We start from the raw sequence: 13,279 nt of genomic DNA, 5'->3' as shown, positions 1-13,279 counted from the left end.
CTCCAAAGGTTGCCATGGATACATCAAATTGTCCATTTCATTAAGATTAAAATTGACAATATTAATCAAAGTTCAGGTGAGACTACCTCTACAACTTGTGGAAGTTTCATGAAGATCGGTTTTAATTTGTGACCTGCAAGCGATAAACAGACAGACAAGCCGGTAGGCAACGATGGGTTGCCGAGCATGGAAACTATAAGATATAGAACAAAATGGATGTCGTATAGCGGATAGAGAATCACCTTAAGATTATGCACATCAAATCTCATCCAGTTCCACCTCCTGATAACTACTCGGTATCCATTTGAATGAAAAGTACCGAAAATGCGGTTTGAAATCGGAAATCACCAAAGTTCTAGGGGGTGCTGTGGGTGAACAAAGATGTAATCGAAAATCCGGCTCGATTGTTTGTGCACAATGTATTCCAGACGATTAGTGTGAATTTTCATGACCATCCGACCATAACCCGAGGAGGAGTAGCATTTAGCGCGAAGGCACCTCCAGCTCTCCCATAATATCGATTTTTGCACTAATTGGCCTTTGACCCCTGACCTAAGCGAAATCGGTCAATATGTCCTGAGGCAAAGTTGTAGTACTCATTGAGTACCATGAACCTGCAAAGTTTCATTCGTATCGATGCACTCACCTGGTCGCTAGGGGGCCTTCAATTTTGGCCAATTTTCGCGCATACCCTAATTGTAGGGGGCGCTGAGGGTAAAGTATTCCATATATCACAAAAACCGGAATATATTTGATAGAGCATCACCTGTAGATCATTCGTGCCAAATTTCATAACCCTACGTGGGATAATGGTTTTCGGAATTGATTTCGCATGAACGGTACCGATTTTGAAGGTTTTTCGGTTGTTGCTAGGGAACCAAAGCGTCCCTAGCAACCATCACAATTTCCAAAGCACTAGGTCATAAGATGTACCTTCCACCAGAGTTTGGTCAAAATCCGCCCACGTTTACTACCAATTATGCTGATGACAAACGAACAAACATCCAAACAAACAGACAGAATTGCTGACAATAAGGGTCACCTATTTCAGTGACCCAACAGACAGAATAACAAAATCAACTAACCAATATACTTGAAAAATCTTAGATTTTGCAAGTAATAAAAAATCACTCACATCGCGACACTTGGCGAAATGGAACGGTACTTGGTGGAGCATGTACCTCCGCCAGGCTGAACAGTTCACATTTTGTATCCCACTGACAGGCCGGATCTGAAACCGGACCTGAACCAAAATCGAATCGGCTTGTTCTTGTTACCTGACCAATTCATCCACCTAGTTTTCTCACAAGTCATCCACAATTTTTCGAGATGTCATGACATACAATATACATAGGTTTTGGCCCCATCTCTCAATGGTGAAGAATCACTTAAGAAAAATTCTCATATCCAGATTCGAATCTTCACCAAAATTAAATCAGTTCGTCCTTTTCACACACCCGACTGGTCCACAAAGTTTCTGCGGAATCCATCCATAACTTTTCGCTATATTGTGCTATATATTGTTTTTCGTCCCCCATCCCTCAATTGTGAAGAATCACTTGAAAAATTCTCGAATCCGAATCCGGATTCAGATCTTCACCAAAATTAAGCGATGCTTTCCTTGGCCAGTCAACTACATACTAACAGTACACAAAAAAATTCCGAATGATTGCTTGAAAACTGTCCAAAAATTTTGTGACAAACAGACAGGGGTGAAAACATACGGGAACCCCCATTTACCTTTGGTGGCGCAGGTAACAAAGGTACAAGGTACACTTAAGAGGCATTTGCCCTGTAAATTACAGCTTTCATGTCGTATCGAGCCTGTGGCTGCAGGTTGCATCATTGCTGCGATCGTGGCTGTGCCATTGATGCAATGCCCCTTGTGGGTTAGAGCAGGAGCTGTTGGCTGGAATTTGGTGTGGGTGCTTGCGATATAGCTCATCTGAATTTCATGAAGGACTCACTTGGATTTTTAACGTCCACCAACTAATGCTGGCAACGTCCATCCAAGGGAAGGCGCACGCATTAATACCTTGCCCTGCCTGTAAGACGCCAGGATGATAATAATTTATAGCTCAGCCGAGATATGAACCCCGGCAAGATGGCTCAGAGGTGGGTGAGCATGATAGATTACAAACACTCCTGAAGGTGCGTGTCAAAAGCAGGAAGATTAAATTTGGGGGGGAAGGGGGGTAGTGGGTGGTGGGATGTGGCGGATACGAATACTGTTGCTGATTTTTGGGCCTTACAATACTTTAACCATAAACTACCTATTTCACTCCACTGCAGGATGAAGACCTCCTTGACTATCTTGAGGGGTATTTGGCACACTCGTCATGCTTACCATATAGGGGTGGTGAGAGTACGCAGCCACAGGAGTAGGACCCACATCAGCCAGTGGAGTAAGAAACAAGTCTTTAATGACTCAACCCAACAGCCAAATCATGGATCTTGCAATACACCATTCTCATTCAAAAAGAAACACCTATGATCGGTGTTTATGAAACACCGATGAAACACCTTAAAAGATCCAATATTATGTCGTCAAAAGGAATTTGTACGATCTCTGTGTCTCTTTCAGCATGGAAAGATCAAGGGAAGTACAGTAACAAATGGTGAATGGACCTTTGGGGAAACCCATCCCCCCTCTCTCCAGGATGCGGTTGCAAACGTCAATCATCGACGAACTCTGCTCCAGCCAATGGGAGCTCGAGGTGAAGATGATGAGTTGACCAATGGGTGTTCGGATTAACCATGATGTCATTACGGTTGAACCAATCAGCATCGACCTTATTAAGACCTGCGTGTAAAGCACGCGCCTTCACTTCCTCCTTCACCTGCTGCGATTTTTACCCTGAAGATTGCAGCACGAAAAGCTTCGGTCACGATTATGTCGTGTTTGTTTGTATCCATATTGAAGTTCTGTAGTACCAAACATCTGTTTATTTACTGAAAATGGTAAAAATTGATTTATCAGCTTTTTCATCCAGATTCATATCAGTGGATTCATGCCTGAGGGTTGGGAGGGGCAGGTTGATGACTTGGAGCTTGTGGGGGGGGGGGGGCAGGACTTGAAGTCACATTTTACATTGTGCAGATGTTTTGCAAGTCCCTGCGAGTACACCTTAACACGGAGTTCATCCAAGGTGGAAAACCCCCTTGGGGAGGGCGTCAAATGAAGTTGCTACAACCTCCGTTGTGTGACTCGTACTCCCCTTATGTTAGGTTTATTTGAAATTCGATCAGTAATGACCGAATGTATCACAATCAGACAGACAGACAGATAGACACCAAACTGCATATTTTAGCTTGATGGTTTGTAGATACAACACAGAAGTGATCGTCCAAATGACCTCGTCATTTTCTGGTGGAGGTTTCAGGTACTTTCAGAAGCAACTTTGTTGGAATCAACTTGCCAATCACACATGATTCACATAGAATTTGCGGCCAGTGCACAGGCACTTCTCGCACTGTGATTACTTTTTTTTGCTTGGAAGATCCATTCACTCCTGGTGTCCCGAGACCTTCATAGCGCTGATGCTGCGGGGGTGAAAGCTGATGTCTCAGAAGAAAATGACCGCATTATTTGTTCCAAGGTTAGTACAATTTGAGATTTGGGGCTGTGTATCACATGCACATTTTGGCCTTTTTCCACCTCTTCAGTGATTATATTTAATTAAGCCATAATATAAGCCTGGTGTTGGCTTAGTGGTTCGGGTGGTGGCTTGGGATCCTAGGATCCTGAGTTCAAGTTCCCGTTGGCCGCTGAATTAATATACACCAGGAGGTTGACTATGCCTCTCATCCTTCCGAGGTCGGCAAAATGAGCACCAGTGTACTGGAAAGGGGACACTGCATCAGCGGCATAGCCACGTCCCAACCAATGATGCAACCAGGAGAGAGACAGAGAGAGAGAGATGAAGCCATAATTATAACAAAGCATTTGTTTTCTTTATTTATGATGTAAATAAGTTGTTCTATGACTTTCACCGTTTAATTCATGTGGAATTTCTTGAATGTGGAAAAACCATCCACACACGAAATTGCATTGACTTCTTACACAACAATGTGAGACAATACATAGACGATGGCCAGGATTTCACTACTCAATAATACTCGTCTTTACACAGAAAATGTGATGATTCCTCTCGCGGAGATAGTTTGAGAAGTTCTAAATCATCCCCCCATATTGTGCAGGTTTGTCACCTTGTGATTTCAATCTCTGAAGAACACTCAAAGAACATCCGGGAGGCATCAAGTTTATGAATGACGAAGACATCAACGTACAGGACATGAAATGGATGCGTACCTGCCAGCAAGATGTCTACACAGGTGCCGTCAAAAGGCACAGCCACACTGAGGGGACCAGTAGGTCGAAGACAATTAAGGAAATATCTGAGAAATAAGCGAAGGTTCACCAACCCATTCTGCACTTTTTCATTTCATCATATAAAAAGTTTATGGCACCTTTAAAGTACTTTTGTAAACATAATAAAATGGATGTACCTCAAAAATGAATGACGACAAAAAATTCCTCGAAAGTAAATCCATTTACATGTACAGGGTGTTTCAAAAAGATTGATACAACTTTGACTTCTTGCCATTTCTTTGTTTTTTTGACCGATACTGTTTTCCTTTTCATGGTTTGGTGGTGTTATCGTGGTATTTGTTGCCTGGGATTTCGAGCTCCATAGCTTAACTATGCCATTGACAGTGAAGCAGAACACAAAAGTGGTGGTTCTGTGGTATGAGACTAAATCGGTCGTAGACACCCGCCGGAGATTCTGCTGGGAATACGACCTCAGAACACGTGATGGACCCACAAATTGTGCTGTTCAACGTATTGTGAAACATTTTGAGCACAAGGGAACAGTGCACAACCAGAGCAAGGGCAACAGTGGCAGGGCCAGCATCAGTAACCAAGAGTCAAGCCAACATCCCGTGCAGGATTCTGCAGTACACAATCCCAAGAAGTCCCACCTCCGGCACACCCGGGAGCTCGGCATCAAACCAACATCAGTCTGGCATATCCTCACGAAGGAACTGAAGCTTTTCCCATACATCATCTCTATTAGGCATAAACTGAGTCAAGATGACATGAGAAGGAGACTTGATATGTGCAATTGGCTCAGTGACAGGATGGAGCGGTACCCAAACTGGAACAACCTGATCTGATTAAATTATGAAGCCCATTTCCACTTGAACGGTGCCATCAACAACCACAACAACATTTTCTGGGGGGCAGAACCACCTGATGAGATCACTGAGAGGTACCTGAAAGAGACTAAGGTCACATGGTTCTGCGCCTTCAATGCCAAATGGGGAACTCCAGGGCCTTACTGGTTTGAGAATAACAACTGCAGGATGGTGATGATCAACAGTGAGCGCTACCGGTCCATGCCCTCTTTGCCCTGGGAACCACTCATGACTGGGCACACCATAGCCCAGACTTGAACCCTCTGGACTACTGGTTCTGGAGAGCTGCCAAGGGCTCTGTGTACGCCAACCGCCCTGCCACACTGGATGATCTGAAGCAGGAGGTGTCAGACTACCTCCAGGCAGTGTCACATGAGACCTACAGAAACGTTTGACAGAACTTTGGAGTCAGGATCAATGCCTGTCTGAACCACGGAGGGGCACACATCGAGAATGTCAATTCCAAGGATTTTTCGTAAATGCCAATTTCACACCTTGGGCCCTCACTAACTCCAACAGTGACTTCCTGCAATAGCAATCAGTGACAGAAAATACCATGTCATAGGCTTTCAAGAAATGTTTGGTTCACATTCTTGAGGTTTCTGTTTTTTGTAAATAAACATTTAAAGTTGCATCACTCTTTTTGAAACACCCTTTGTACAGTATGTGGAATACTGTATAATAATATTAGTTGACAAATATTGTCCAGAAAAAAACAAACAGTAGAGAGCACAATTTTAGCATACCCCTGATTTTGGGAGAGATAAAGCCTTCAATGTCTGTTTGGGAAAGATTAAAGAAGTGGGAAGAGGAAAGGGTGGCAAGTGGGAGGGTTTCAGTTTGGGTTTGGCCAACCTCCTGTCAGTGCTGTGTCCAGCAACTGTGCCTCTGCGCGTCGAGATATTTCCTTTTGTGGCCATTTCACTTGTTCTTCGGTTTTATAACGAGACGTCCTAAAACGTGTAGTTGGCAACCCGGGATAATGGCAGGTGAGCAACACCATCACGTGGCATGCTAAACTCCACAAGGATATTTCAATATTGACATCGGTGCTGTATCAGGAAAATGCCAAAGTATAATCATAAAAACAGTCTTTTGATAAAACATTTACAGTTCTAAGAAATCCTATTGAATTCTGTGTTTATGTGTTTGGAATGCGTTTTATCATTAGAAAATAAAGAGTATCTGACGTTGAATGAAAGTTGAACTCCAAATTAGCACACATTTAATAAGTGTAAGAGGTAAGTGCTGATATCATTTCAGGAAGTGGCGTAAATGCTCTTTGTGTTCATGTTTTTGTTCCCGTTGGTGAAAAGTAATATGTCGCAAAGCGTAACAATGTCGCAATACACTTGTAGCTTAGCACATCTTACATTCGAGAAGTAAAATAAGATTAGTTCCTGAAATGAAATTTTGTTAGCCCATCTCCTCACGACACATGCCCAATCCAATTAATTTGCCTTTTTTAATTAGATCAATTTCCTCATTACTTTTATTGTCTAACTACTTATGTTGTCAATGAATCTCCAAGTGAAATCTACCGGTATCACGTCCTTCGACGTCACTGTGTTTGAACCCATGAAAGCATCAAATCAATGATATTCCGCAGGACAGCCAGATTCAGATTTGGTAAGTGTGGAATAGATATGGTGGCAGCTCTTGTATATTGCTTTGCCTTTTCCTCCATTCCTGCCATTCCCGATCCATATTCCCAGACGTGATTGATCGTATTGCCACTCCATCTCTTTCAGATGGAGGTGGCTGTAGATGTACAGCATGTGACACCATCTTCTTGCAGTCGTATGTGTTCCACGCTACAAAATGCCCTGATGATTTTGTAATAAGAGGGTTTCTTGTATATTATTTTGATTTATGCCAAAAGGTATCTGAAAGATGTAATGCTGACCTCAAAATCCAGCAGGGGTGTAATTCGAAAGTGAAATATTTAGTTAAAATTGTTCATGGAACTTGAGACTATAAGTGCAAGATGCTCAAAATGTATTTGTGTCTCCTTTCACACGAAATTACTTTGGAAAACTTATTGTGTACATAAGATGCAAACATCAACAGCCACACAAGTGATTAACCCAATACACTCATGAATTTCCCTGACTGAGGGCCAAGTAAAGGAATATATATATATATATATATATATATATATATATATATATATATATATATATATATATATATATATATATATATATATAAAAAGAGGATTCCTCATCAGTTTATGAGAGGTCTGTGTCTGCCTTTTGTGGTGCTGAACAGTCTCTTATTCCCCAGGTCGGCCTTATTTAGTGGACAATGGGGAACAACCATGAAAGTGGTCGACTTACTACTTAGTTGAAAGTGAAGTAATAAGTTATTTCAGGGGTGTTAAGATTAAATTACATGATCAAAAAAGTCAAGCCAAGGCCATTGGATCCGTGTTATCAGAGATCAATTGTAATAGATATACTGTCCTCCCCTCCCTCATTGTCTCAGCATGTCAGCATTAATTTATTGTTTAAGACTGTCCGACAGAACCGTGCAGAGGGAGCATATTTACGTTTGCGCCATCTAGGCTGGGTTTGATTCCTGACCACACGATGAACTGTAAAATTGGTGTTTTGCAGGCAGGATGTTCTGTAGATATAGTACGCCATCTTTCAGATTGGCGTTTGACTCAATCCAATCTGTCCAATCTCTGTCCAAACCAATCTGTAGCGTCCAATCTGCCAGCAATGGTCGTTGGTGGACTTTAAAGATCCCAAGTATCATTCACGAAGATTAGTTGACATCGCTGTTGTCCTGAACCAAAACTGAACACTGAACAGATTACAAATTCCTGCCAAAATCAACTTTAGTTGAACATCAGGCCTAGCTGGTTGGTTTGAGAGAGACTTGGGCCAAAAACCTTCTCCGGCCTACCTCAATAACACGAGGAACGAGAAGGGCACTCGGTAGAGTGCATACCTCCGCCATGTAATGCTTGATCCAGGAGAACATTTTGGGTCCAATAACTTTTTGAAATATCATGCTATATATTGTTTTTGGCCCAAGTCTCTCGATGGTGAAGAATCACTTCAAAAATTTAATAATTCTCGTATCCAAATCCGGATTCGGATCTTCACCAAAATCGAACCAATTCGTCATGGTCTCACACCCAACGTGTCCACAAATTTGGTCCGAATCCATCCATAACATTTTGAGATATCCTCCTCACAGAAAGACAAACATACATGGCAGCTACGTCCTTCCTCAGATGTGGTGGTGACCGAAATTGTACGCTATGCTCTAAATGAGGCCTCACTAAATTCCTGTAGTGTTAACACCACTTGTTTTGATTTATAACTTATCCCCCTACGGATACAATCTAAAACCTTGTCGTGAAGTTTGTGTAAAAATGCTCACTCACGTACACACTCCATAACAAATTGTACTCACACTTACAATCTTCCGAAGAAACTGTACTGAGTTACACACACTCCCTCACAAAAAGATGCTCACTTAACACACTCCATAGGAAACTACTCACAGCTCACATACATACCATGATGTTAATTCGCCCGCACCACTCCGACGAGGTCGGTGACGGGACATTAAAATGAGCTCTGTCCGACCATCCGGCCGACCGATCATCCGTCCATGTACTTTTGTTGTGTACGTGATATTTCAAAAACCGTTCAATATTTAGCTTTCATATTACAAAGATCTATTCCTCATGACATTATCTCAACCTGATTAGATCACGGCTGCGATTGGCTGACTGTTGCCATGGCAACCATCCCGGTACCTTGCACGCCAGGTGTTGGTCGCATCAGTGTAAGCGATTCTTGAGATTAAACTTCTCCTTTCACAGGGAATTTCATGTCAACTCCAGACACAGCTTGACATAAAAGTCTAACTTATTAACTAAATTGGTGCTGTTCTACAAAAAAATTCATATAAACATTTCTATATGTACATCAAATTCTTTAATTTAATTGACATTTATTAATATTCACAAACAAGATAAATGACATTTAAATAAGTGTGAATGAACAGTCATATGTGTAAAATCAGGTCGCATGACAAAGCCAAATTCCTCCAGAGTTGTTATTGTGTTTATAACAAGTGCTGTAGTTGTTTTTTTTACCGCTGTTAAATGCTCCCCTTCCTGTTTGTTTCCATACTGTGTGCAAATATTACTCATTACCGCCATGTGTGAAGCGAAAAGCGGGGTAAAGCAATTGGTTCACTTTGTCTGTCTGTCTGTCTGTCTGTCTGTCTCCAAACACCAGTGTATGATTGAGAAACAACTTAATTTCAATTGAATGTTATATTTTGAACACGAATCAGAACGCAAACTTGCAGTTTCGTAGTACTTTGGCTCTGAAGTTAGTAAATTGTACGGCATCTTGTCCCGAGTACACAGTCATGCGCACACGGGAGTAAGGTAATTGTTTTAGTCTGTCTGCCTGTCTGGCAGTCAAACAAAATTGAAAATCAGTCCAAAGAGGAAATTTACTGCTTTTAGAGACGTCATAAAGGAGACAAACAACCGGCACGGATTGCGAATTTTACGTGTTAAATCAGGTGGCACACAAGATGCTGCATCAATTGCGGTAAACTTCCGGAGAAAATTTTTTTTTTCTTAAACTTTGAAAACCTTTATTTTATTTCAATTTAATTATATACTTGAACACTGTAGAACACAAATTGCCTTGTTGTCACTTTCAAAAACCTCCAGTTTAGCAGTATTTGGACAAAATATTACATCGTTTCATGCCATCTTGACCGGCGTTGGAGAATACCGCGCTTCAGACAAATTGGCGGCTCGAAGGAAATATTGAGTGTGCCTGGAAACGCAAAGCAAGAGTTTAAAAGACCCTTCCCATGTCCTTTTTCTCAATATTGTGTGGGGTAAGGTGGTCGATGAACCCTCCAGTTAATGAGGGATTTGGGCCCATTTGATTATGTTCATGCAATCCCGAAGATGCTTTTGGATATTTATATGGCACCATGATGTTTTATGGTGTCAATTACAGAAGGTACCACATTATATAATTTTATAAAAACATTTGGGGCGGGGGATGGTGGGCGTGTTCGACAAACAACTATTACCTGTTTAACGGTCCCAATTATTCCTATCTTCTGGAGGTACGGTAAAGGGATAGCAGCCTGGGGTGTGATCCAATTCAGGAAAGTGTAGATACTTTCATAGATTGGGCAAAAGATTGACAGTTGCAGTTTAACATCAAGATAGGTAATGTGCTGGGAATGGTTAGGAATATTAAAAATAGGGATTACATGACGCATGGGGCAGTCTTGGAATGTGTCACACAGGAGAAGGATCTTGGGGTGGTAATTGATACTGTAGTGGGGCAACTTAGCATAACAATTGTGCATTTTGGGAGGAAAGCACCAAATTTGGCACACTAGTAGCCTATCATATTATGAACAGATTTGGATATTGGGCCATCTCAAAATTTTTGATGGCAATGGAAAATGGCTGCTACAGCCATCAGCGGCTGAATTTGAGATGGCCCAATATCCAAATCTGTTCATAATATGATAGGCTACTAGTGTGCCAAATTTGGTGCTTTCCTCACAAAATGCACAATTGTTATGCTATATTTCGCTAAGTTGCTCCACGAGTGGGGGAGTAAACAAACTGCACAGCACAGTGGTAGGCAGCAACAGGTAAAACTAACAGTTTTTTGAGAGTATGTGTTAGGGAGTATGGAATTTCTTTGGAAGTGTGTAAGTAAAGTTTTGTAAGTAGTGTGTAAATGATTGAGTGCAGTCTGTTCGGGTGTGTGTGTGTGTGAATGAATACAATTTTTCGGGAGTATGATCGGAAGTGAGAGATTGGTTTTGAGTTAATCGAGAGTATGTGTATATTGAGTCAATACTGTTTGTTCGGGAGTTTGTTTAAGTCAGAACAATTTTTATGGAGTGTTGCATGTCGGTGAGTGTTTCGAGTTTGTTAGCAAGTCAGGATAAGTGAGGGATTAATACAATTTGTGGGGAGTATGAAGCCTAGAGGTACGTACTCATCTCGAAGTCATCTCGCCTGCGTTTGAATCCCGACACAGCTACGAACTCTCGTCGGTGTTTCACAGGCAGGGAGATTCATCAGTGTGTGTGCAATCCCTCGGACGGACTTTAAACTGGCATCTCATCTGCCGGCATTAGTTGGTGGACACGTTAAAGATGCCACGATGTCCCTCATGAATAATAGGTGAGCCATCGCCGGCACCCTGACCAAATTCAAAATTCCTGCACAAACTACTGCTGGGAGAATGATGGTATAACCACCCAGTTTAACCACAGGCCAAGAAACTGCTTCAGCAGAACCAACGCTCTGTATCACAGGGTATGGTACAATCGGATCAAACTGAGTAAGGGAGTAAGTGAGTGTGTTAGTACAGTTTGTTATGGAGCAAGTGAATGTGTTAGTACAGTTTGTTTGGGAATATGATTGTAAGGAAGTGATAAAGTTTGTTAGGAAGATTGTGTAAATTCGTTAAGTTGTTATAGGGAGTATGATTGTAAGTGAGTGGTAGAGTTTGTTCGTATGTGTAAATTAAAGGAGTACAGTTTGTTAGGAGTATCTAAGTGAGTGGGTGCATGAGTTTGTAAATGAATGAGTGCACTTCAGATCAAAGTTAACCAAGTTACAATTTCCTCCTTGTGGTGCAAGTGCATGGTGTGACTTATCAGGAACAGGCGCTGCGGTTGTCAGAACCTCAGGAGATTTGGAAGAAACGAAAAAAATCAACTTCTGCTGCCTTCAGATATAACAAAGTAAAGGGTACTTTCATGAAACATGATACATTCTCAATATAAGAAATTAGTCATACGGAAACTGAACATTAAAGACAAATCAGTCGTTTCACCATCCCGAAGGGTTTTCTTATGACTGTTTTGATTTTGTAATAAAAGCAAGGGACCAGGTTTTCAGATTACCCCTCTGAATGGTTAATAATGAATAATTTGTTGGAAATCTCGACGTCATAATACATTTAAGTATGGGTTATTTGCGATTACTTTAGACATGAAGCTGAGCTGGAACAGTAGGCATATGTATTGTGACGGTCACTGGTCTTCAAAAGTGTCACGCCGCCGGACGGGTGGGAGATGAGAAGGCCTCTGCATCCTCCCGGGTAATTTAGGTGCTAACCGGTATCTCAGACACACGACCGCGACAGAGTCACCTGACATAATTGGCTGAGCAAGCAATCAAACTTCCAGGTTACTTCACTTTGGGATAGCCTCAGCTTTATATTTATCAGAATTGAAATAGCCATGGTCAGGGAAGATATCAAATCAGTGTTTGGTTTTTACAGCAAAATTATTTGCCAACTTGTATGCTGTGGTTTATGTTTCAGACTTCACCTCAATATGACTTGTTATTTTGATAGACTCGCTTCATGCTAATTGCAACATCTTGATTCAAAAGATTCTTTTCAAATAATATAGTTCAGCAGTTTTAAGTTTATTTCCACCATTGACAGAGGACTTATACGGAGGTCACTGTGACATGGATACCCTCATCCTGACTTTTTACTCCGTGCATGCGAAGCGAAAAGCGGGGTTAAGCAATTGGTTCATTAATTCTGTCTGTCTGTCCGTCCTTCCGTCAGTCCACAAACGTCAATTTATGATCGAGGGACAACTTCGTTTCGATTGACTTTTTTTGAACATGAAATGGAACACGAGTCAGAAAACCAACCTGCCGTTTGGCAGGACTTTGGCTCTGAATTAGTCCTGATCAAACATGTACAGAGGAGTGAAATGATTTTTTTTTTCGGCGTGACCGAACAAAGGAAACTGACAATGTGTGAAGAGTAACAGAGAGTTCACCCCTGCCATTTCGTTTTGGTCAGCCATTTGCCAACGTTTCCATTTACGGTATTGCTCGGCCGTTTTGATTGATTACAGTGGAAGAGCACGTTCCTCGATCTGGGAGGTTTAATTAGCCGGAAAGTTAAAGCAGATTTAGATGCTGGACCCTGCCTGAATTAAACGTCTTACATGGCGTCCGTGGTTGCTCAGCTGGATTGTGGATTCGAAAACTCTCCCCGCAATGCCTACCGTCCCTGAATGTATA

At 41.7% G+C, this 13,279-nt stretch overlaps 1 protein-coding gene across 12 annotated transcripts in view; it reads left to right on the top strand.

The window, feature by feature from the left end:
* LOC147014075 (sushi domain-containing protein 3-like) overlaps window positions 1-13,279 on the top strand; it is a 106,159-nt gene that overhangs the window by 41,884 nt on the left and 50,996 nt on the right. For 2 of the 12 annotated variants that reach the window (XR_015050633.1, XR_015050634.1), the window contains exon 3: window positions 4,201-6,188. The exons of 1 other annotated variant lie outside the window; for it this stretch is intronic. Coding sequence is in view for 9 of the 11 variants with exons in the window: in XM_085851714.1 (XP_085707840.1) it covers window positions 5,975-6,188 (214 nt within the window). In the remaining 2 variants the exon portion in view is untranslated. Of the gene's footprint in view, window positions 1-4,200; window positions 6,189-6,532; window positions 6,829-6,950; window positions 7,000-13,279 lie in introns of those variants that run through there. 9 more of the 12 variants (XM_085851714.1, XM_085851716.1, XM_085851720.1 and 6 more) reach the window with 8 other exon arrangements.

The sequence above is a fragment of the Eptatretus burgeri genome, chromosome 13 (assembly GCF_056783735.1).
Source record: "Eptatretus burgeri isolate ZD-2024b chromosome 13, Ebu_testis_v1, whole genome shotgun sequence".
NCBI lineage: Eukaryota > Metazoa > Chordata > Myxini > Myxiniformes > Myxinidae > Eptatretus > Eptatretus burgeri.
Note: the sequence above shows the minus strand (reverse complement) of the source record. Positions and strands in the feature narration are given on the sequence as shown.